At 37.5% G+C, this 24165-nt stretch overlaps 1 protein-coding gene across 5 annotated transcripts in view; it reads right to left on the reverse strand.

Moving 5' to 3' along the window:
• pod1 (coronin) overlaps nucleotides 1-24165 on the reverse strand; it is a 93668-nt gene that overhangs the window by 47017 nt on the left and 22486 nt on the right. For 4 of the 5 annotated variants that reach the window (XM_083134227.1, XM_083134229.1, XM_083134228.1 and 1 more), the window contains exons 7-12: nucleotides 22690-22945; nucleotides 19360-19506; nucleotides 12692-12940; nucleotides 3194-3989; nucleotides 2612-2725; nucleotides 451-621 (exon numbers count right to left, since the gene is read on the reverse strand). In XM_083134227.1, the coding sequence (XP_082990353.1) occupies nucleotides 451-621; nucleotides 2612-2725; nucleotides 3194-3989; nucleotides 12692-12940; nucleotides 19360-19506; nucleotides 22690-22945 (1733 nt within the window). The remainder of the gene's footprint in view (nucleotides 1-450; nucleotides 622-2611; nucleotides 2726-3193; nucleotides 3990-12691; nucleotides 12941-19359; nucleotides 19507-22689; nucleotides 22946-24165) is intronic. The other variant, XM_083134231.1, reaches the window with a different exon arrangement.

Raw genomic sequence — 24165 nt, forward strand, 5'->3', positions numbered from 1 at the left:
ATTTTTTCGGGTAAGGAGTTATCAACACTGCTCATGCCTTACGAAAGAAATCCATTAAGGCGATCGAGCTCCAAATGATGATTCGAGCTCCAAATGATGATGCAGTACCCGGCCACTAGGTCTACTAATTTTTCACCAGAAAATGATCTGTGAGTACTTTTTTTTTAAAAAAGTTTAAAAGTTAATTACTGTAGTACTGTTTTATATGATGACATACATAATACGTATTGTAAATGGTTAGTGTGTAGAAAGAACTGTATTGCAACAATAAAATTTGAGTCCCTGGTTAGCACAATTCCTTTTTAACACTAACTCTTGATTTTTCGGTTTGTGTTAACGAGGGTTACTGTAGTATAAATTGTAAAAAATAAAATTCACCACAGTTTTGCAATAGGGCTAACTGACAAACACTAAAACTGCAGGACACATTTGGAAGAAACTCAAACTTACCAACAGCTAATCTCTTATAGTCAAACGGATCCCATGCAAAGTCCATGACATTTGTCCCTTGCACCAGAGCAGGTATCACTCCATCGGGAAGCCTTCCAGCTTTCTTAAGTTCAAAGACCGCAATCCTTCCCCCAGGGCCACTCAAAGGTACAGCGACTCTTTCAGGATTTGCTGGGAGGAAAATGACAAAAAAAATCAAATTTTTGTGTTTCAAGTATTAAAAAAAACCTTCTACAATCACTTCACAAATATTATGAATAGCTTGGAATAATTGGCGAGAAGTAACTGTTGGTGAATAATGGCACATTGGTACATCAGGATAATTAGCAATAATTTTTTGTATCCAATATAATGCAGGAAAGTGTAAAATCTGGGAATTTAAATCATGTTCCACTGTACTATGTCCACTCTATGCACAGATAGGTTAATTGGGACTGGACCTACAGCTTAAACTGGGGTCTGAAACACTATGTGCCTCCACCAGGTATTGAACCCGGGACACCTTGATTACAAGGCAATGATGTTACAACTACATCATCGAGGAGACCTTGAATAGACTGAGCATTGTGGCTAATACAGTGGATCTCAAACTGTGGTACACGTACCCTCAGGTGTACATGTGCGACTTGAAGTAGGTACGAGACCAGTTCGGAAGAGAGAGATCGAGAATACCCACAAGGCAACATTTTTGCTGCAGGTGTGTAGAGGTTTGATTGAATCTTCATAGCTTCAATACTCAACAGGAAAATAAGGCTGATTTTGTCACTGACACACTTATCTGTGTTTCAAATGTTTTTAAATAAAATACTCATTGGAAATCTCTGCCCGTGTCATTCTTCACTCCAAAAAACAAAAAAACATTTGTTAAAGTCTAAAAACGTCACGAGTACGACTGGTATATTGTTGGTAAAGTTTATAAACATGATGCAATAATACCTCCTACCTACTGATAATACCTATTGGCATCAAACTTGCATGTGCATTGTTAGATTGTGTGAAGTTAATGTATACGCGAGTATGCAACAGTTTGAGTATCGTCTTTACTCTTTTTTTCAATAACTCTGGAAAAAATATATATGAAAATTAAAGTTTTTTATGTACTTCTTAGCATACATGTGTATCACATTTTTATTTTGGTAACTAATCATAAAGATTGTAAACGTAGGAACATCCAAAAAATAATAAACATTTGATTCTAAAATTTATTTGTTTACCATCTCTCCACATGCAGCCCGAATGCCATTTCTCCAACATATCAAAAACTCCTCACCAATCAGGCAGCCAAAAAAATTCCCCCAAATTCACTACTCGGAGAAATGCTATGGTGGGGATACATTGGATGTTTAATTACGACTAAAGGGTACGAGAAAAAAGTTTGAGAAACTCTGCTGTAGATAAAAAACACTCTATGTATTAAACAAATGTTATTAACACCAAGTCTTTTTCAGCAGAAAATGTGAAATGATTCCATAATTATGATTGGAGCCACATGTTTATGGTGAATAAAAGACCAAGATGTCAGTACAAAAACTGGGCATATATTGGGATCAAAAACGGTATATAAAAATATATTTTGATGTTAAATTGGTGCATGTAACCCTACATTTGAATTAAACACTATACTTATTACACAAAAGGGAACTTTTTTCTTCAAACAGCACATTTATGTAGTTGTCAGGGTATTTATTCATGTGTAAAGTAGTCCATTTTTGCTTCTCAAATATTTACAGCAGAATGAATCAATTTTCTGTGATTTACAGAACTCACCGGATAATTCAGACTTCAGAATGTCTTGCGTGCATCAGTTTGTGGCAAAATGTGGTAGGAAAATGCACCTCACACCTTTCAGATGAACTTTACAGTGAGTTATTTTACATTTCATGTTTCAGTCAGAAAACAAAATATGCCAGGCTTCTAGTTATGATTAACACCTTGTGAACCAGGCTATAATGTTTTATCAAAAAAAAAGCTTGTATACCTGTAGTAATTACAATAAAAAGAAAGTAAAGGAATATGATCTTTTCATGTTTTCGTATCCGTATTTGTTTTCAGGCGAATGTTTTCACACTTATGGACGAACCACCCTGTGCACAAGGAACAAGTTCAAACTACTAAAATATAATGCTTTGCAATACGGTGTCATTAAAATCTACAAACTTACCATGGAATCCATCACACTCTCCAGGCACTTGACGGCTTATATTCCTCACATTTTCAATATGAGTGCTTTTGTGTAGTGGTGTTCCTTTTAGATGTCGAAACTTCGATACTCGTCCTGCAAGCACACACACACAAATTACAAATCCACACTCCATAAAAGTGTAAACCCCGTGACTTCTACGCATATATTACATATGAAAATCCTATGGAAAAAATAAACACAGTCAGCGATTGCTGACAATGCAGCAAATAATATTTATACCACAGAAAATTCTGAAAGACAATAAATAATACATTTTTAATACATATCTGCAATGCAGATGCACATTCTGTGATTATTAACCATTCATGCGGAATTATGTGGTATAATTATTATTATTACAGTTCTGATCTTGCTGGGTAAAAAATAGAAACTGTTTTTTTTACGTAGTAGGAAAAAGTATCGATTGTACAACTTAATGCTATTTTAAGACAACATTTAGCTGTGAGTAACTTAGTGTTACACATAATAAACAAATCTTAATGAATATATCTTGTAAAAATATCTATAAATCTGACAAAGAAATTAATGTTTTATAGTTACCAAAAACAGTTGAAGTCCTCTTTGGTGTTGGAGTTGAAACTGGTTCAATCTTTCTATCTTGGGTGGGAGTTGACTTCTGTTCAAAAGAGTGAACCGTCGCAGAAGATTTGATTGGAGTGCTCTCTTCTTGGGGATCCGTGCACTTAAGCGAATCCCTTCGTCTGATTGGCTGAGGGGAAACATTTGGCTCCTGCATGGATGCAGATCTCTTCTCGTACATCTTCCTTCTCTCTGCGATGCTAGATCTCTGGATGGAGGCTCTTTCGAAATCCTCCAACTTCTCATCCTCAAAGTTTCCCTTCTCTTCCCCTGCCTCCTGGTCTTGGTTGGAAGATATTCGGCTCTCGAACAGCTTTCTCCGCTCAGCCGTGGTTGGAGTTCTTGACAACGCATCGTCAGCATCCGCTTTGGCATCGTCTTTCTCTTCGCAAGAAGAGGTTTTTGATTCATACATCTTTCGCCTCTCGGTGGTGGATAATTGCTCGGCTGGCTTCTCCTCGCTGGCCTGCTTTTCCTCACTGGCCTGCTTCTCCACGGAGCCACTCTTGTCGCCATCAAGGGTGCTACTGTCAATCTCATGAGCTCTCTCCACCGAATCTCGCCTTGGAGGAATTGGCTTCCGGCTTCTGTCACTAGATGGAGCTGATGGCTTTGAGCTCTGCTGCTCAACATCGTTCGCTGCAGCGTTTGTCAGTCCGTTTATCTCTGGAGCAACAGGCACTGAAAATACTTTATCAAAGGAAAATGAGGTGGTGTTTTGTGAAGGGGGAGTGAAAGGTTTTGGTCCCAATAAAGGCTGGAAGAAACAGAAAAAGAAATTAGTCCTACAAAAACGAGCACAAACATTTCAAAACATAATAATTTTACATTCTATCATTCTAAAAATAGAAACAATGTTTAAAACTTTCCTGCATGTTCATGTCAACACTGTTTCACAACAACAACAAAAATATAAAAAAGTCCTTACAAGTTGTTCATTTTCCAATATCCAATGCTTGGCTCCATTTGTAAGGCTTGGAAACAGGACTGAAATGCAACATCAGAAAGAGAACCACTTGCAAGCACATTTTTATTTATATACCAGAATCAATGGTTGTTCCAATAACTATTAGTCACTAATGGCTAACTGTACTAAACAGGTTAAAACATTATGTTGATAAAAACAGCACAGTAACCCAGACACTTTGTTTCTTATGTTTCATACTTCTTGTGGTTTATTATGTAAGATGGCAGGTTATCAAGGGATCAAGTAGATCATTGTACTAATTCATGAAGATTAAAACAAGAAATTTGTGCAAAGTAAGAAGAAAGGTGTTTAAAAAAGCCAGTTTGATTTAGGTAGTACATCTTTTGCTCAGATTGGCTAAAAAATGGGAGCTGAACTCTATGCAATCCACTGGGAGATTGAACCCACAACCCCTTCATTACAAGGCAACATTACCACTACACCCTCATAAAGAGTTTCAATTTCTGTGAGCTGCAATAAACGCATCCAAATCTTCAAATTCTTATTAAAAAGATTGACTAAACCCTATGACGACAGTCATTTTCAGTATGAAATTTGAAATTAAGTGCTAGCCCAAATAAAATGTAATATCTCGGAAACTAATAGTGGTAGAAACATGAATTCTGCCTCATTTTGTTCAGTATAGATAAGACTGTACACACTCAAAAAGTGCACATATGTTTTAATAAGTGGAATTACAAGACATTTCAAAAAGCTATTTTCTAAAATGGAAAATTAACTTTGCCCCATACTCCTGCACATACGTTTGGGAATTCAGATGAAAAATAAACATATCTACATAATATATTCTTACCTTGACCCAGGTTAGCTGCTATGAAATTAGTCATGACACACTTTATCTCATGTAAATGCAAGAATCTTTGGAGCATTAACTAAGATCCTCTAGATTTCCGAAGTCACATATCAAATTACATCATCGAAGGGGACACACCCTATGCTATGCCAGAATATGAGCAAATATCTACGTGATACATATGTTGTACCATGACAATCTCTAGGAGTTAATTCCACTTTCTGTATATACAGATAAACCAAGTGCTACTAGACCTACAATTTAAATATGCCCTCACTATGAATTGAAAACTGGGGGTTTTACTGTCTTATAAGTATGCTCAAGTACAAAGTTAATAACCTAAATATAAATAGTAATTTAGAACAAAGACAATATGGAACTGTCTGGGGACAAATCAGGTTACACGGGAGTAAAAACAATAATTTAGAACACACAAAGACAATATGGAACTGTCTGGGGACAAATCGGGTTACACGGGAGTAAAAACAATCATGCCGAAGGTCACATCTTGCACAGAACTTGATTTTGTTCTTTCTGCTATCTGAAGCAGAAGAACCCCCAGTAAGGAACTCAACCTGCAGTTCTCAATAAACATGCCATCCTGATTGATTGATTTGGTTTATTTTACTTTGCTTTTCTCCCACTTCTGGCTAACCACGAAGATGAAGATGACAGATGATGTGATGAAATTGATGAAGGGACACTCATAAAGAACAACCAAGCCCAGGCCAGCCCAGCATTTGAACCTGGGAAGTGGCAAGAGTATGGGTATTGGCTCAGCCCTAATAATATTTTTTGTAGAACTGTCTTTCATGACTACTGCATCAGCTTGCAATGAGCTCAATCAAGAAATACATGGGGCAATCAAAAAATAATATCCCTATGTTTGTAACTTCTGATCAAGTAGAATGATTGTGAATATGCATGTCGTCTTACCATACTTATGTATGCTCTTCTTTTTTCAGATTGAGTGGCTAGTGATTGATTGAGTTGGTGTTTTAAGTCCACTTATGCACAGTAAGGCTAATGAGGACTGGACCTACAGTTTAAAGTGGGATCCGAACCACTATGTGACTCTACCGGGTATCGAACCCAGGCTCCCTTGATTACAAGGTGACAATTGAGTGGTTAGAATCATGAATGTTGGGCTGCCATTGAATTACTGATGAAAGAGGGTTGCTTACCTAAGTACATACATATTCAGCTGCAGAAGGCTGCAGTGGATATTGGCAATGTTCAGCTTTGGTTGAAGAAGTTTTCAAGAAAGAGAAACCAAAATAGCAGATATGCAAAAGACTGGTCATCAAGTTAACATGTCAATATGCTGATGCACTGAATGTGTAATTTGGTTCTGTACAGGTAATAATTTCTGACTTCAGGTACCACAAAGTTCGTGTTGAGTTCTAAAGTAGTTACCAGTGAACAAGTGTGTCAAGAACTCCTGGATGCATTCGAAGCTCAATAACAGGCATACATGTGGTCCCCATGTGGTCACTGAGGTTCTGTATGACCAAGAGTATCAGGTTCAGTGCAAGGAACGGCACCACAGTGGTTCTCCACATCCAAAAAAATTTAACATCTTCCCGATCAACACATTGGGACAGACAGGTGATACTTTCATCGACTTTATGAGTGGACATTAAACAGTCACGAGCAAGCCCTACATTAGCACATGTGAGAAAATGAAGAAGGCCATCAGGAAAAAGAGACTATGGAAAGATGCCCATTCCACACACACACAGATTATTCACAACCCAGGCAAGTGGTAAAATGGGGGGGGGGGTCTGTGGCGGTGTGGTCAGCACTGATTTGCCCCCTTCTGATTTCTATCTGTTTGGGATATGATGGACAGCCTACGTGGTTTCAGATTCAACAAATTGGAAGTGTTAAGGGTATGAAAGCAACCTCAAGAATTTTACTAAACTGGATTTCAACCTTGGGTTTTGATGATGGCGTAAATGTGTTGAAAGTAATAGCAACTATGCTGAACAGTAGTTTTGTGTACAGGAGATCTCAGGATACAATCTGTGTAAGTTTTGCTTTGATCTGTTCATTATGAAAGTTGTGGTAACAGAGGAAGCATTACTTTTTGATCATCCCTTGTATATATATTAACAAGCAGTTAGTTGATTAGTTTGTCAATACATAAAGAAGAATGATTTCCTTTCATAAATACATATTAATTCTGTGAAACTTATCACTTTCACTATCACCATTCACAGAAAGCTGTTGATTGGGATACTATTTTTTTTATAACAGTCCAAGCATAACAAAGTATATATCCATATTTTTCATTTTAGGCTGGTTCACTAGATGTTACTTGTCCATTTGTTGATATTCATTTGTTATTAGTTGGTAATTGGTTGCCACAGTTAGCAGGCCCATCTTTGCTCTGTGTTTAACATTAAGCTGTTGCAAAGGATTTTACAGGTCTCTTTTATACCAGGTGTGCAGGTAAATAATTCTTAATTTCGTCGCTGGATGCAAGGGTTGGTGCACAGTCTCAACTGTTACATCAGTGTGTTGCCAGGACAGTACCTGTCAAAATGCCGTGGATGTGCAACCGAGTGCGAGTGATCGTGATATTGAGTTTGTGTGGTAAACATGTTGACCTTCAAACCAAATAAGGAGCATGTGCAGCACGTCCTGCTTTTCTTGTTCAATCAAAAGAAAAACGTGAGTGAAAGCCATCGTATTCTTGTGGAAACGTACGGTGACAATGTCCTAATGCAAGACGCGTGTGTGCATTGGTTTCGACGATTCAAAAGTGTTGATTTCGACTTGAAAGACAAAGATTGCTCGGGTCAGCCGAAAAAATTCCAAGATGCAGAATTGCAAGCACTGTTGGACGAAGACGATACGCAAACACAACAACAGCTGGCAGAGAAGTTAAATGTTGGTCGCCAAACCATATCTGATCGTCTTCATGCCATGGGAAAGATCCAGAAGGCAGGAAAATGGGTCCCACGTCATCTGAACGACAGACAAATTAAAAAGTGAAAAACGGTGTGTGAAGTGTTGCTTTCTCGGCATGAAAGAAAGTCTTTCTTGCATCGGATAGTGACTGGGGACGAAAAATGGATCTACTTCGAGAACCCAAAATGCAAAAAATCATGGGTTGACCCAGGACAACCTTCCACATCGACCGCAAAACCGAATCGCTTCAGAAGGAAGACAATGCTGTGCATTTGGTGGGATCAGAAGTGTGTGGTGTACCATGAGCTTCTGAAACCAGGTGAAACAGTGAATGCCGTTCACTACCGTCAACAACTCATCAATTTGAACCATGTATTGATCGAAAAGCACCCAGATTGGTCGACAACACACGAAAAAGTGATTTTGCAGCACGACAAAGACTCATCACTCACAGTGAAAGGCATCAGGCACACCATTTCTGCACATGGCTGCGAATTCTTGCCCCACCCACAATACTCACCAGACTTAGCCCCTTCGGACTACCACTTGTTTTCATCGATGTCTCACTCACTTTCCCAGAAACACTTCAACAATTACGAAGATGTCGAACAATGGCTTGCTGACTGGATCACCTCAAAATGTGAATGGTTTTTCTGGAAGGGCATCCACAATTTGATGGACAGATGGGCACAATGTATAGCTAGCGATGGCGCACACTTTGAATAAAGCATTTGTTACCTTTCTCCCCAGATACACTTGTTTTCTTTCAGATCAATTAAGAATTATTAACCGGCACATCTGGTAACAGAATGTTTTTTGTTAGACTTGCATTAAAGCTTGACGTTGTTGATCGAATGTCAACATAACACAACTAGGGTTAAAACTGGTATTATACTGTTATATTTGGACTGTTATAAAAATAAAAAAAACATTAGAATGTCAATGAACAGCCTTGTGTGAAAGGTGAGTCATCAAAATTGATAGGTTATTGAAGTAATTTTTTTGCAAGGAAGTCACATGGTATTGTTATATATGTATTTGTATACAAAGTGATTTCAAGCATCTTTGTGATATGGATTTTAAGGATTATTTAGTACATCTCTCATTAATTGTTGGCAAATATTAATTATGAAGTCATAGAAATCTGATAAGCTGCGAAAATTGAAGAACTGTTAGTACATGCACAGATATTATTAATGGAAATCACTTAATGTACACAATATATCCAACAATATTTTAAAATATCAAAATATGTCTTCGAAATTTTTCCTCATGAATGAAGAGATTTTCTCTAAAGATGAGCCTGAAACCTTTCCACAATATACTTGGTCAACATGAGAAAATCTCTTCGATAATCTTCAAAAGTAATATTTTGTTTGTTCTCTTCATAACTTAGGTCCTTTTAAATAGAGAACTTTAAGCTTCTGAATTTACATGCTACAGATTCAGAATTCAAGATAAAGCAGAATTAATAATATCCATATGCATATGTTGGATAGATTGTGTTAAAAGAGGAAATGTACGCTTACTCACATGGTCATTAAATCAAATAAGCATTAACATAATATCACTGACATTTAAAATTCACTACCAATAATGTACTTCACACAATATCATTCACAAAAGACAACCATGCAGAAAAAAGTCAAGCAAAATGAAATAACAAAAATTACACACAACCAGAATACGTGTATTTGTGACTGTACGTACATTCAATTGATTGTGCTTGACTACAGCTATTGTCCAAATGCATTCACTCGTCATATCAGAGCGTATGCAGCATCATGCATCCGTTCATTCATATAAATGTGATACATACGGTAAATACATCACTAGCAACAACCAACTACAGGATGCTTACCAGGGGTCTTGAAATGTGCTTTTGGGGTGCAAGTTTTCACATTAGTCAAATCTTTATGGTTCTAATATCAAAAATATATATGCTAGCTAGATTAAATAACAAACCGTACAAAGATGATAAAATCTTTATCCCGATAGAATGTGTTGCTGTGTGTTCAGCAATGTCATTGGAGTTGTTCTTTTTTTTTTTTTTTTTTTACTAATTATAACAGTGGGATACAGATCTCACCTGAAGTTCTGTACTATTTGTGCTTTATAGGCAGAAAGGGACAAAGTGTAAATCCTAAAGCATTAGCATGATATATAATGTAAAAATAACATAATGGCTCAACTTTCAAACTTAAAATGGTTCTTCATCTACAAATATTAATTCCAGGTAACTTTTGCAATTTGTTTGTAGATTGATTGATTGATTGAGTTGGTGTTTAAGTCCACTTTGTGCACAGTAAGGCTAATTGGGACGGACCTCCAGTTTAAAGTGGGATCCGAACTACTATGTGCCTCCACCGGGTATCGAACCCGGGACCCCTTGATTACAAGGCGACGACGCTACCACTGCGCCATCGCGTAAACAATTTGCTTGTCGATTTCAGTGACTTACTCGTACTGTTACCACTTATAAAAAGCCATTTGTGAATTGTGACAGTGAGTTATCAAAATCGAAAAATGAATACAGTTATTTTTTGCACAAGATACACAATCTGCACAAGAAGAGAATTCAACCATTCATGTGCTCTGAATTCAAATCTAAAAAGGTTTCTTTCCCAAGAATGGAAAAGCACTTTGTTTCGCACATGTAAATGTTCTTTTTTATTTAAAGGATTCTAGCAAATCTGCTGTTGTCATACAGAATAATCTCTATCCTCCTTACAGTACTTATCTGTTTGAGGTATTTCCCATTACCTATTCTCTCTCTCATGACCCAATTTATAGAGTATTCTTGTAGTAATAACACAAATACTGCTTATAATAAAAATGAAGGGACAAAATTAAAAACAAAGATAAACTGACATAAGAAATTACTGATACAATTAAAGCTCAAATCATAACTATCTTGTCATTATAAAATAAGCAAATGTGTATTCACGGAAGCTTACCCAAGGCAGTTCAGATTAAATTATTTTCATATTTGGTCATTCATAGTCTAACGTATAACTATTATAAGGTACAAGACACTCGAGATACTGCCTTAATGCTGAAAAAATATATACACTATTTAATACCATAAGCAGCACACTCCTTGTTTTTACAAGAGACTATGTTGATTCACACAATATGTAGTTCAATGTGTCTACTTTCAATTCTATTGGATCTGATGATATGACCAGGAACTGTAAAATATCCCATCTTCTAATAAGAATGTGCTGCTTCTGTCATTAAGAGGTGAACAAAATATTTAAAAAATGTCTTGTTGAAAAACAGAATGAATATTGCAAAATTATAAATACCGTATCTACTCATCTATAATGAGCACTTTTTCCAAAAATTTTTGCCCCCATAAACTGTGGTGAGTATTATGCACAGAATAATTCGGACAGCCAACATGAAACCGTACAGGGTCACTTCATGATTTTGTGACACTTGCATTGATTTTTCATGTTTACGGAACCCTATCATGTTATATATCATTGTAAAACTTAAATTCTGCAGTTTCTATATATGGCCACAGTATTCTATTTTCAAGATGGTGACACTAATGTGCAAAGCAATTGAAATAAGCTCATCACAAAATAAAGGAACCTTCTCTTCTTGGTTCACATAGCAACAGTTTTACGACCTACAAGAAAGCCATTTCTTGAACCTTGATTATACTGCGCATTATATATGAGATATATTTTTTGTCATTTTTCTCCATCAAAAACCAGGGTGCGCATTATACATGCACGTGCATTATACACACGTAAATACGGTATATAAAAGGAAAATTACATTCATTTTGGGGAATGAAACATGATAGCAAATACTTACATGATGCTTTTTTTTATTATTTATTTATTTTTTACTTCTATTAATTTCAGTAATAGCACAAATTCCTAAAGGGATGATGGCAATCTCCACTGAAATTATTAAAACTAAAAAAGTTTCATAAAAAAGTGTATTTGCTCTTAGAAAAATTATATTTCTTAAAAATTTTTATTCGTATATTTGTAGATTGCTGATCCTGTTGTCAAGATAAAAAAATAATATTCCTATTGACCCTCACAATAGGAACCCTCCTTTCTATTTCTTCCACCTCATGATATGGAGCCTGAATAGGCTTAGAAATTAATTTAATATCTTTTATTCTGTGTAAGAAAATGAGATCACAAAACTATTACCAATTTCTAGACAATAATGAATAGAATGGACACTAAAACTATTCTCAAGGGTCTTGGGGGCAAAATGCATTATTGGAATTTTTTCAGAATGTGAAGATTTGAACAAAACATTATTATTAGGATAGTTGAAGTTTGGTGTAAACTTATTTCTTAGGATATATATCACTGAACCAACAAGACGGTGCATACAAAATATATAACTGTCACCACTTTGGTAAAACTCCATACACCACACTTTCAGTCTTACATGACAGTGCTACCAAGTGGGGAAAATACAGGTCACAACATGTGGCTAGCTAGTGCATCACCTACATGCGCACGTGGTACACCAAAAAATAATATATATGTCCTACCTCAACCACATCTTACCATACACAATCTACAGGTTCAAAGTTTGAAGGCAACACCTTTGAAGACACCAGGGGAAAGTACATTACACGAATACGAAAAATTACCAAATCAAACTCTCTACCTATGAACGTAATGCAAGCACACACAAAAACTCAAGCGCATGCTTTGTGCCTCGGCTACTGCACAGAACCACTACAGAGAACGGAACACCCATGTGCTCCATGCTGGCTGACCTTGAAGATGGGTGTCATCGTTCGTGGTCTAATGGCAGGTTTTGGTGCTTCGTCGCTACTTTCAGAGATGGATCCCCTGGATCGCGGCAGTGGCTTTGGAGGAACCTGCTGTCTACCATCCTTTTCGCAAAAGTGATTGTGATTACCATTTTGTATTTTCTCTTCTTCCCCGTCTGCCGATATTAATTTGTTTGATTTTTTCAAGAGTGCTGCCTCTTTTCGCAGATCACTCAGAGATCCCCTATGAACCTGAACGTAAATTTGCCATCAGGATTTATCCTTACTTAAAAAAATAAAACTACCTAATGCTATTCCACAAGTAATATTTCGTGTTTATGTGCTGTGTTTAGATGCTGCAACCTCAGTTAACGAAGGCAATAGTCTTTCAAAATTATTCGCAATAAAGTAATTCAATTTGCAGCATGGAAACCTAAAACACTACTTGTGCAATATTAAAACTGCATTTACGTGGCCCACTACGACTGGTATGTTTGAAATATCGTTATTCAGGGTGTCTACCTAAATTACAAATCCAAAATTCTTTTATCTTTTTCTTAACATGTATTTAATCGCCCCTTATTTAGGAATACTTGGCAATTAAGAAAATATATATCTTTATTCAATGAAAAACCTCTACCACAAGGCTGGTGAAGATGAAAACTGAAGTTGTACTTTAACAAGCGATTTAGATTTGCTTTAATTATTAATGCATGTAAAAATTAATGCTTCAGACTTTAATATTTTTACAAAACTTGACGCATATAAGAAAGTAAATCTCAAGAAACAAAGGGAAAAATTCCTAACCATAACTTGATACAATTTTAGATTTCCATATTATTCAATTTTAACAAATCCAAGTATGGGTATATAACAATGTAAATTAACTATGCTGTAAAAAATAGCAAAAATTCTTGAGTACAAGCATAATTTCTTGACTTTCTTGACTTACCTGTTGATTTCTTAATTTCCTTGACATTCTTGACTGGTAGAGACACTTATTCTGCCATTTAAAATGTTCCAACTGATATAAAGAAGAAAAGTACAGAGGACACACACAAACAAATACAGGAAAACCTCGTTAATACAAAGTTCAAGGAACCAAAAAATGTCAACTTCGTATTAAACGACTTCGAGTTATCCAAACTTTTCAAGATGGCGCTTGTTTTCAGGTGTAAATAAAGTAGAGTATAAATTCCCCCCACAAAGGATGTTTTACACTTGGTGGTAGCTCAGAAAATAAGCTTTATATGTACTATATAATAATATTGTACGTTTTAAAGTGTAAAAAATGTTACACAAAATGAGAACACGGAGCTTAACGCGGACACAAAGATTCCAAGGAGACGGTTAACACCATTTATCCTGCCTAGTTATACAACCGGTTATGCACGGGATGCATGTTGTGGCAAAAAGTCTTTTAACAAACAGTATTTTCTTTTAATTGTGCAAAGTCGTTGCTCTTCCACGAAATTCTTACAATTTAAGTTCATAAGAAACCCGTTTGCACGGAGACCTAGGGAAAGGAAAACAATCTCGTTTACTGCAAGAAGTGAAACTCGGAAGAATCTTGACGGTAGTCACTGGCGCAAGCAAGAGACGGGAGATAATCGGACAGAATGAACATTGGATTTTATGTGCGTTCACTAGAACATTGTCCGTTACAGGATTAACTGGTAAGAGAAGATTCTCTTGGGAGAGAACATAACCTTTCCCTGGCAAAAAACAAAAAAATTGGGGCTGTAAATTTCGTTCTGGTTCGGCTGTTAAACAGACATCGTAAAAAAAGTCACGTATTCTTTGCTTCAGTTAACTTCATAATCGCCCCCCCCCCTCCCCCTTTGCAGGGATCAGTTCAAACTCTTCCTCAACTTGCATTGTAATCCACTCTGAAAAAGTAAACTCACAACTTGCGATCTGTTTGCACGACGCACTCGATAATCACTCTGGTTTGGATCCCACTTTAAACTGTATATTTAATCTCGCTTAGCTCATCAGCATAAAATGAACTAAAAACAAGCTTTATGAAACTTGCGTATTTTCAGATTAATCGACAATTTATTGTGTTTCAGGAGTATTCTGGAGGTCAAACACTCGCTTCGCGAAAACTTTTCCTTTCGTATTCCTACATTGAGCATTGCAGAGTGTTTTTTTTAACAGCAGCACGCTAATGGTTCTGAAGAAAAGCGGGGATTATATGACTTTGCGAGATTCAAAACAATGACGCTTATTCCTTCGCACTGGATGAGTCATTGCAGTTACCGGCAAGCGAGAGCTTTCCAGACGCTAGACTAAATACTGGCGCCAGCTGCGTAAACACAATGAGACCGGCTGGAAGTTAGAGCAGCAGGTGGCAGAAGAGAAATCATGGGAATTTTAACCTTTTGATGCCCAAGCATCTCGAAGGAGATACCCAAAAGTAACCCTCAGGGGACCAAGCATCTCGATCGAGACGCTGTGTCAAGGTCGTAGTTTTTACGTTATAACTTTTCTATTTTTGGCTAGAATTTCGATTTTATTTTCTTATATTGTTCCTAACACATGTATTCAACAGAAATGGTTTTTTGCATTTTTTTTTGTCTTCATGAAAATGGAGGGGGGAAAGGTGGGAAAAGGGACTTCTCTTTTGAGTCTCTTTTCAAGGTCAATTTTTTGCCGACAAAGGAAGACCGGCTTTATTGTTCTAAAGCAATGCTTTTCATTCCCTCCTGCTAAGTGCATTCGAAGGAAGCTTGTTTATCAGTATCCGATGTCAAAAGGAAAGTTTTCCGTGAGGGCGCAAGCAGGGGGAGGGGAAGACTGGTTGTTGAATCTGCGTTGTGAGAATGGAATTTCGAAGCGCGCTGAAGGAAACCTTTGTTTGTTTTTTTTTAGCACAAGTGGCAACAGGGGTTACCCAGCATTGTCTAAAAATAGAATTTCAAGCAGCTGCAAGAATTGGCGCTCATTTGTCACTACGTTCTAGCTTTTCGTCCGTGAATGTTGTGTGTAGGTGTCGTTTTGTGCCCAAGTGCGAGGACATTTTTTGGGTGAAGTGACAATTTTTTAAAATAATTTTTGGGGGTTTTCTCCCTTCCCCCTCCATATATACACCAAATTTGCATAAATTTTGCATTTTGTGCATTTTGACATTTTTTTCGGGGCGGGGGAAACACCATTTTTTTTAAGAAAAGTATTTTTAAGTGATTTCCCCACTTTCCCCCTACATATGTATGCCGAATGTGCATAAATTATATATCGTCTGAATCTGTGATTCATTCTGCGTACAACGGTATATCTTTTATATCTCTAGGGCATTTAGTTTCTGAGCTATAGTCATTTCAAGGTACCGCTGCATTTTGAAGCTTGAATCAGTGGCGTGCCGACCATTCCTTTTGGGGGTACAACTCAAGTTACATTGGTCATATGATAATAATGCAAAAATTTTTGTGTTCCTTACATGTCAGCGATCATTTCCATGTGCATGTAGACACTGTCATGTACTTTTTTCTTGGGGGGAGGGTGGGGAACCAATTTTTTTTCCCGAAATTTTGGAATTTTGAGAGTTAGCCCCCTCCCCCCACCACATATACACCGAATTTTCAAAAATTTCATATAGTCTGAATCTCTGGTTCATTCCGCGTACAACGGTATATCACTCATCTCTCTAGGGCAATTAGCCTCCGATCTACACTCATTTAATTGAAACTCTGCATTTTACTCAAAATCGGCTCGGGCAATAGAGGCTTACTTGTGAAAAAGGCCTTGGCCAGCAAAAGGTTAAAGATAACGCAGTTGTCGAAGATCGAACTTTTATCAGCAGTGTGAAAAAAAAAATGATCCTTGTATTACCTTTTACCATGCAACAGACAATAATATGGGTAATATTTCCTATCCAGACAGCTGCATTCAAACAAAAAAGAGGGACCTGAATTCTGCAAATATCGCATTACCATGCACACCAGTGGCGGATAATGAGCTGTTGTAGGAGAAGGAAGGGGGTCACTTTTCTTTTACTTATCATGCAGTTTTTGTTCGTTTTGAAGAAGGTATTCAGAACTGTTTGCTTTTTTTTAGACGCCAAAGGAAAGGAGGCAGTGTGCGCACACGAGCAAGAAAATTGTGGCCGAAACAATTAGCAAGGGACCCCCCCCATTTGCTGATAGCAAAAGGGGAGAAGTCACGCAGACAACAAAACACTGTTTTGGCAAATTTTATGACCGGCACAGTTGGGAAACGTATGAAACGGGAAACTGGAGTTGCAACATACGTAAGATCGACGTCAACTTTTGTGGGAAACCTAGATGACAACGCATTAAGCGGGTTGACGATCTTTAGTTGGCCTATGCGGCTTTGATTATCTGTAACAGTTTCCCTTTTTTTAATGAAGTTCTACAGGGCACAAAGAACATGCTTTTAATGAAAGTGGTTACCGGAAGTTGTCGGCTACCTGGCCAAAAGTTACTCGCTCACGGGAAATTGCTGTATCTCGAGCTCAGAGCTAGACAGATGGGTGGGACTTCCAGGTGCCACGCATCTTGTATTTTGGAACATTCGTGCGATCTTATCTCGCATTTCTCATCTAGCACTGGTGAATATTTCCAAGGTGGTGCATTCAGCGGGGAAAGAGCTTGACCTCCCATGCACATTGACAAAGAATGTCAATGTCCAGCGGGCATTTCGGGCTACTTCTCTGGAGTTGTCAGCAGCTCTTAGGACAAGGAAACATGTCAAGGTCAAGTTAAAATAACGTCCAAGCTCTCTCCACATTCGATCTTCTCTTGTCGACTTACGCAGGTGTCTACTTCGAATTAAGCGAAACCAGTTTTGCGGAAGGGTCTTGTAAACAACTTCGTATTAAAAATTATCCGTATTTCGATTTATCCGTACTGAAATACATTATAAATCCTATCTTATCGGCTGGGGAATGGGAAGAACTTCGGATTAAAGGGTACTTCGTATTAACCAATATCGTATTAACGAGGTTTTCCTGTATTACACTACTAATGTGATAATTGTGGTTCATCCCAGAATTGTGTTGGTATTTTTATTATTTTACATCACTTTTCTGCTAATTTTGGGTAATCGCAACAATCAGTGATTATGAGAGATTAAACTAATGACAGAACACTTACAAATGACGTCCATGCCAAGGGTGAGATTCGAACCTGGAAACTTGGGTGGAGATCGAAAGTTGACCACTTGCGCTCACACACACAGAGCTGGAACAACCGGGAATCGAGCCTGGGTCTTTGGTATTCTTTGCCAGTGCTCTACCACTGAGCTACCAGGCCAACCCCTGACATCTCCAGAATTACTATTTTGCATAAACATTAAAAACATATCTTCCAGTTCTGGAGAACATATCTTCCAGTTCTGGAAAGAGGTAAGTTCAATGATGCAAAATATCATCATATTTCTGTTTTATGTTCGTGCTGTACTTTTCAACAGTTGGAACATTTCACAAGTAGAATTCCATACTAATTACTGTAATATATATCCAGAATTATATAATTTTACCCTTTTGTTCTTAATTTTCTCCACCAACATTATTCAAGACTGCATATTGTTAGTTGCTGTAATATTTTCATCATTTAATCTTCTTGGAAGGAAGTGTTATTTGCATATATAAATATATTTCTTGTATTACACTCTCTTTACAAGAAGAAGAAAGACACCCCTCCACCCCTTACCACATTCATGGCATGTTGCAATATGTAACAGTAACTTTGCCTTTCTTTTACGGAATGATATAATACTTTTCAGGAGCGTTGGCTTACTGAAAACTTGAAATACTGGAAGGTTAATTTGTAGAATACATATACAGAATATTATACCCATAAGCATTACACACTGTTTAAAATTACTCTGGACAATTACACAACGAAAACTTCACAATAAACAAACAATCTCTTATCATCTGTAGGTGATTGATGGTATTCACGTGTTTGACCTGACCAGATGCACACTTCACAGATGTAGACAACATTAGAAGTATAGCCATTTCCCTGTTTAAGAAGTGGTGTGATCATCATGAAATACAGGGGTTCAAAGATAAATTTGTAAGGTATGGAATAACAGATATTTGTGTCACTCATCAATGCCACAAACAAAGAATACGATATTTGGCTGATATTAATAAAGCGTATTGATTTCAACTTTACAGATAACCAATACTTTACTAATCTCATACAGAACAGTAAATTATTTGTTCACCTTGCTAATTAATGTATTTAATCAGTTAACTAGGTATTTACATTACAAAATCAGACACTATTTGAATTTTATCCCCATTCATAAACAAGTGGCATAATTTCCATGACAAGTTATTTTTAGAAATTAAAGCATAGCTTATCTATTGTGCCCATGGGCAGCATCAAGGGGGAACCACAGTGTGCCATGGCGTGCACAAAATCCAGCTGGCCAACCCTACTAAAATGCAATTTTGTAAACCTATTGAATGATATGATAAAAGCTGCTTTTACTTCTTCTTTTGCAAGTGAATGATGTTTTCTGTCCTTCAACATGAAAAGAAGATCATATCAGTGGAATTATATATTATTCAAAATTATCAGAACTGCACAATAGTTAAATATCTTACTAGAAGTTTGGCTTCAAATATCCCATGGCTGAAACGTGATGAAACTAAATGGACACGAGATCATTAATAAACAAGAACTTTCACTAGTTACCTGTACATTGTCATTTTTTCTTTGAGCTGGGTCTAGGCTAATTTTTGGCACTGCTTGATCAGTTCCTTGCATCCACTGCTCAGCAGAAAGCTGAGTTGAGCATCCAGTCGTGTCGGGAAACAACTCGGCATGGAAATCTCTGTAAGACTGGAAAGAAATTAAAATATATTCAGTGTTCAGTCATGCTATAACGTTAGCAAAAGTTTATGCCAATAAGAAATGCTTGCCCATACTGATAAAAAGAGTACATGAAGCAGCATATACAGATTCAGTATAAAATAACAAACTGATGAAAGGGCACTCACAAATGAAACTTGATGACGAGGCCATGACTTGACCCGGTGGGAACTTTGGTGGCAAAAATTGAGAAAACTTTTATCGGAATCAGAATCAATCGGTAACGGTTCTAAATGTTTAATGATTTCTTTTATCAGTTTCATGGAAAGACTAGTATTGCAGAATTGTGGAAAGGATTGTTACAGTAAATTTGAAGTTTTCTGTTTGCAGTTCTGAGAAGTCTTATTTATCAGTGAAAAGAAAATGTTTGGTTCGAGTTGGTGTTTAAAGTCCACTTTGTGCACAGTAAGGCTAATCGGAACTGGACCTACAGTTTAAAGTGGAATCTGTACCACTATGTGCCTCCACCGGGTATCGAACCCGGGACCCCTTGATTACAAGGTGGTGACGCTACCACTGTGCCATCGGGGAGGCCCGAAAAGAAAATGTAAAAGCTACCTTACACAAATATTCCTGCTTCCCATCGACAAGGTAGACTACTGCCGACATGAGGCTCAAAAGGGCGTCCTGCTTGAGACCAGCACAAACATGAGATGTTGAAAGCATTTAGGGACATTATTGCAATGCTAAATCTGACTCGCTTAACTTAAATACGAAACCTTCTTGCACCACACGTGATATAGATGGCACTACTAGTCCGTAACCAAAACAACAGCAAACGAATAGCTTGTTGCAAGATAAGAATTACATAAGAGTATACGGAAGTGAAAAACCATTCTCATGTAAACATGCAGTAAGTACATCGGAACCTCCATTTTACCTTCTTCAGCAGCAAAAACTTAAAAATGCGGGAAAACGTAAAATCAGGGAAAACTTAATAGCATTTTGCTCCATTGGGAGCACGATTATTGAACGTGTTATGCAGGAAAATGTAAAACTGGGTTTTCACTGTAATCGCTAAAATCCGAAGTGTGTGTTATGTTAATGGACAAATAGAAATCAAACAATGAAAAAAAAATGCCTGTGTACCATGATGAAATCGGAATTAAACAATTGGAACTTGGACCAAAGTTTCAATTGGAATATACAGGGTGGGAAATAACCATTTGCTAGGGTCTGCAGGAAAACTGTGTTAACATGGAGTCATTTGAAGTGTGGTGTGTTAAAGTAGGCTTTTTTCTGTGTTCCAGGAATATATTCCAAGATGGCGAATCTATTGTGTGACAATGAGGAGCAGCAAATTGTCGATCGGATAAGAGCCAATGCGTTTCGAGAAGCAATGGAAGGTGGAGCAGCATTCACCAACCGCAAATGGGTCGCGAAGAAACTGCATCGAAGTGAACGTTGGGTAACTGACAATTGGAAGAAAGGGTACGATGATTGCTATGCCCGCTTTAGTAGTGGGCATCCACAAAAACTATCTCAAGAAAGCAAAGACATCATCAGTGTTAACAATGGGAAATAGCGGCGCAGCAACTTCTTCGTTGCCTACCCTCAATAGTCTTCGTGCTGTGAGAGAAGCAAACGACGTACATACTAAATTTTAATTTTGTTCCCGTAACCACAATTGTCGTAGTAAACATTTGGTATTACCACAATTTCTTAATTGTTGTTACTTTTTACTATGGACCCCTAGCAAAAGGTTATTTCCCACCCAGTAATCACCAATACCAGCTGACAGGAAGTTTCCAAGAAAAACGATTGGTATACAGCATTTAATTACGTAATTAAAATTAATACACACCTTTCCTTTTTACTACTAACAGTTGGGCTGAAAAGTTCGTAGGCTAACATAGTAAAAAATATTTTTTTGACAAAATTAGATTTTATTATTCAATATAGTTGCATTCGAGGGCGATACAACGATTATAGCGGTCATACAATTTTTCGATGCCATTTTTATAGTAGGTACGATTTCTCTTTAGCCTCAAAATAGGCCTCAGTTTCGGCGATTACCTCTTCATCAGTGCTAAATTTCTTTCCAGCGAGCATTCTTTTAAGGTCTGCAAACAGGAAAAAGTCACTGGGGGCCAGATCCGGAGAATATGGTGGATGGGGAAGCAATTCGTAGTCTAATTTATATAATTTTGCCATCGTTTTCATTGATTTGTGACACGGTGCATTGTCTTGATGGAACAGCACTTTTTTCTTCTTCAAATGGGGCCGTTTTTTCGTGATTTCATCCTTTAAACGCTCCAACAACGCTATGTAATAATCGCTGTTGATGATGGTCTGGCCCATTTTGAGGTAATCGATGAATATAATACCATGCGCATCCCAGAATACTGATGCCATAACCTTGCCAGCTGACTGTTGCGTCTTTCCACGCTTTGGATTCGGTTCATCATGTGCAGTCCACTCGACTGACTGTCGATTGGACTCTGGAGTGTAGTTATGGAGCTATGTTTCATCCATTGTAATATATCGATGGAAAAATTCGTGTTTATTACGGTTGAATATCGCTAAACATTGCTCCGAATCATCAAAACGTTGTTGCTTTTGATCGATTGTGAGCACGCGCGGCACCCATTTTGCACACAGCTTTCGCATGTTCAAATATTCATGCACAATATGTCCAACACATTCCTTTGATATTTTTAAAGTCTCAGCTATCTCGATCAACTTCACTTTACGATCATTTAAAATTATTTTGTGGACTTTTTTGATGTTTTCGTCGGTAACAGCCTCCTTGGGGCGTCCACTGCGTGCATCGTCTTCGATGCTCATTTCGCCTCGTTTAAATTTAGCAAACCACTTCTCAACGGTTGATTATCCTGGTGCAGAGTCCGAATAATGTTTATCAAGCCAAGCCTTGGCTTCAACAGTATTTTTTTTCGCCAGAAAGCAATGCTTTATTAACACACAAAATTCTTTTTTATTCATTTTTTCACAATAACAAAAGCTGCTTCACTCACAATGCTATATCTCACGAACTAATTATCCGGCAGCTGTGAAATTTATACAGGTATCTTTTGAAGGTTAGTACTAAGTAAAAATCACATGGATTTAATTCTAGTAACGCCATCTATGAGTCAGCCTACGAACTTTTCATTCCAACTGTTACGTGAGACATACGCAGTTAGGTCAACTTACCTTCCTTGGCACTTGGTACATAATGGGAATGACAGAGTTGGAGGTCAGCTGAAGAACCCTGTTAACCTCTCCCTGCATAATAGTTAATGCTCGCTTGGGGACTAGACATGCTCCCTTGATCTGCTCCCCGGTGTGACGGATGCCTTCTATCAGGAAAGGCTCCCGGTCACTCACTTCCATATATGATATGGTGGTGTCCCCTTTCCCAGCGAGGAACAGCATGTTGGTGTCTGGATCGAACAAAGGAATGAGGATTCTGTAAAGACAAAACAACATCGAATAAAAATATATTAATTTAATTGCTTATTAATATCATGCTATTTTATGTTGTTACTGTGCACAGTATTGATGTATTCAACCTCTAGCGGACAGCCAATTTTAAATGAAACTAGCAAATTTGGTCCATCCAGTGTAGAAGCGATATTAAGATTTTTTTCTGCAAGGTGTCAACACTGCTCTCCTTATACATTATATTAAACAACAAGAAATATGGCCACAAATGCCAGAAAAGGCACTTCCCTCCTCTCCAGTCTGAAATATAAAAACATTCACTGTGCATGCATGACGATGTATGGCACAATGCTCATATCGAGAAAATGGCCCAGTCCGAGCGACACACAAGCAACAACTTACATGTGTCGCTTCAGTCTGAAAACTCTCAATATCTCCGTCCATCCGAACTCCTGATTAGAAGCCTCATTCATGCACTGCACACACAAAGGACAAGTCATCTATTCTGAAGTTTTGAAAATATCTCTTTTAGCCAGTGAGTGCTTTATTTTCTATCTTTTGAAATCATCATTTATTATTAGCAAAACTGTGGCAATGAGAAGTTAACTTAGATACAACAGATAATATCATAAATATTTATGTATGTACAGGTTGCACTATTCAGAACCAAAATTTGACTTAAAAAACAACGTGCGGCTTATTTTCGTGTTAAGTGAATATTACATAGCAGTATTGCCAGTCTTCATTTATACACTAAACATACTTTCGCTCAACAATTACTTGAGCACAATGCACCACTTGCAACTTAATTGATGTTTGATTTTCATTGATTGGGTTTATTTTACTTCCCTTTGATGCCACTTTTGGCTAATCGTGAAGATGAGTGATGATACGATGAAACTGTAGAAGGGACACTCACAAAGAACACACATGGCCAGGCTAGGATTCAAACTCGGGACCCCTGGCATTGTAGAACTCTGTGCTAACCACTCTGCCACAGAGGTTGGCACTTCAAGGAGTAACTTACTTATATTTGAGTCATGTTCAACTGACCTGTGGCCAGCTAACTCAAGTAATGAAGGAGAAAGCAATGTTTCACGCACTTTGTACACCCAGTCCTACAATCTTGCCAGGTGGACATTGACATATTTCACAAAACTTGGTTTCTGTTTTCATCCTTGAGTTAAATTCCAAGGAAACTATTTTTTTCTCAACAGCACTGTATCAGAAAAGGATTACAACTTA

The sequence above is a fragment of the Lepisma saccharinum genome, chromosome 13 (assembly GCF_977018435.1).
Source record: "Lepisma saccharinum chromosome 13, izLepSacc3.1, whole genome shotgun sequence".
NCBI classification, from domain to species: domain Eukaryota; kingdom Metazoa; phylum Arthropoda; class Insecta; order Zygentoma; family Lepismatidae; genus Lepisma; species Lepisma saccharinum.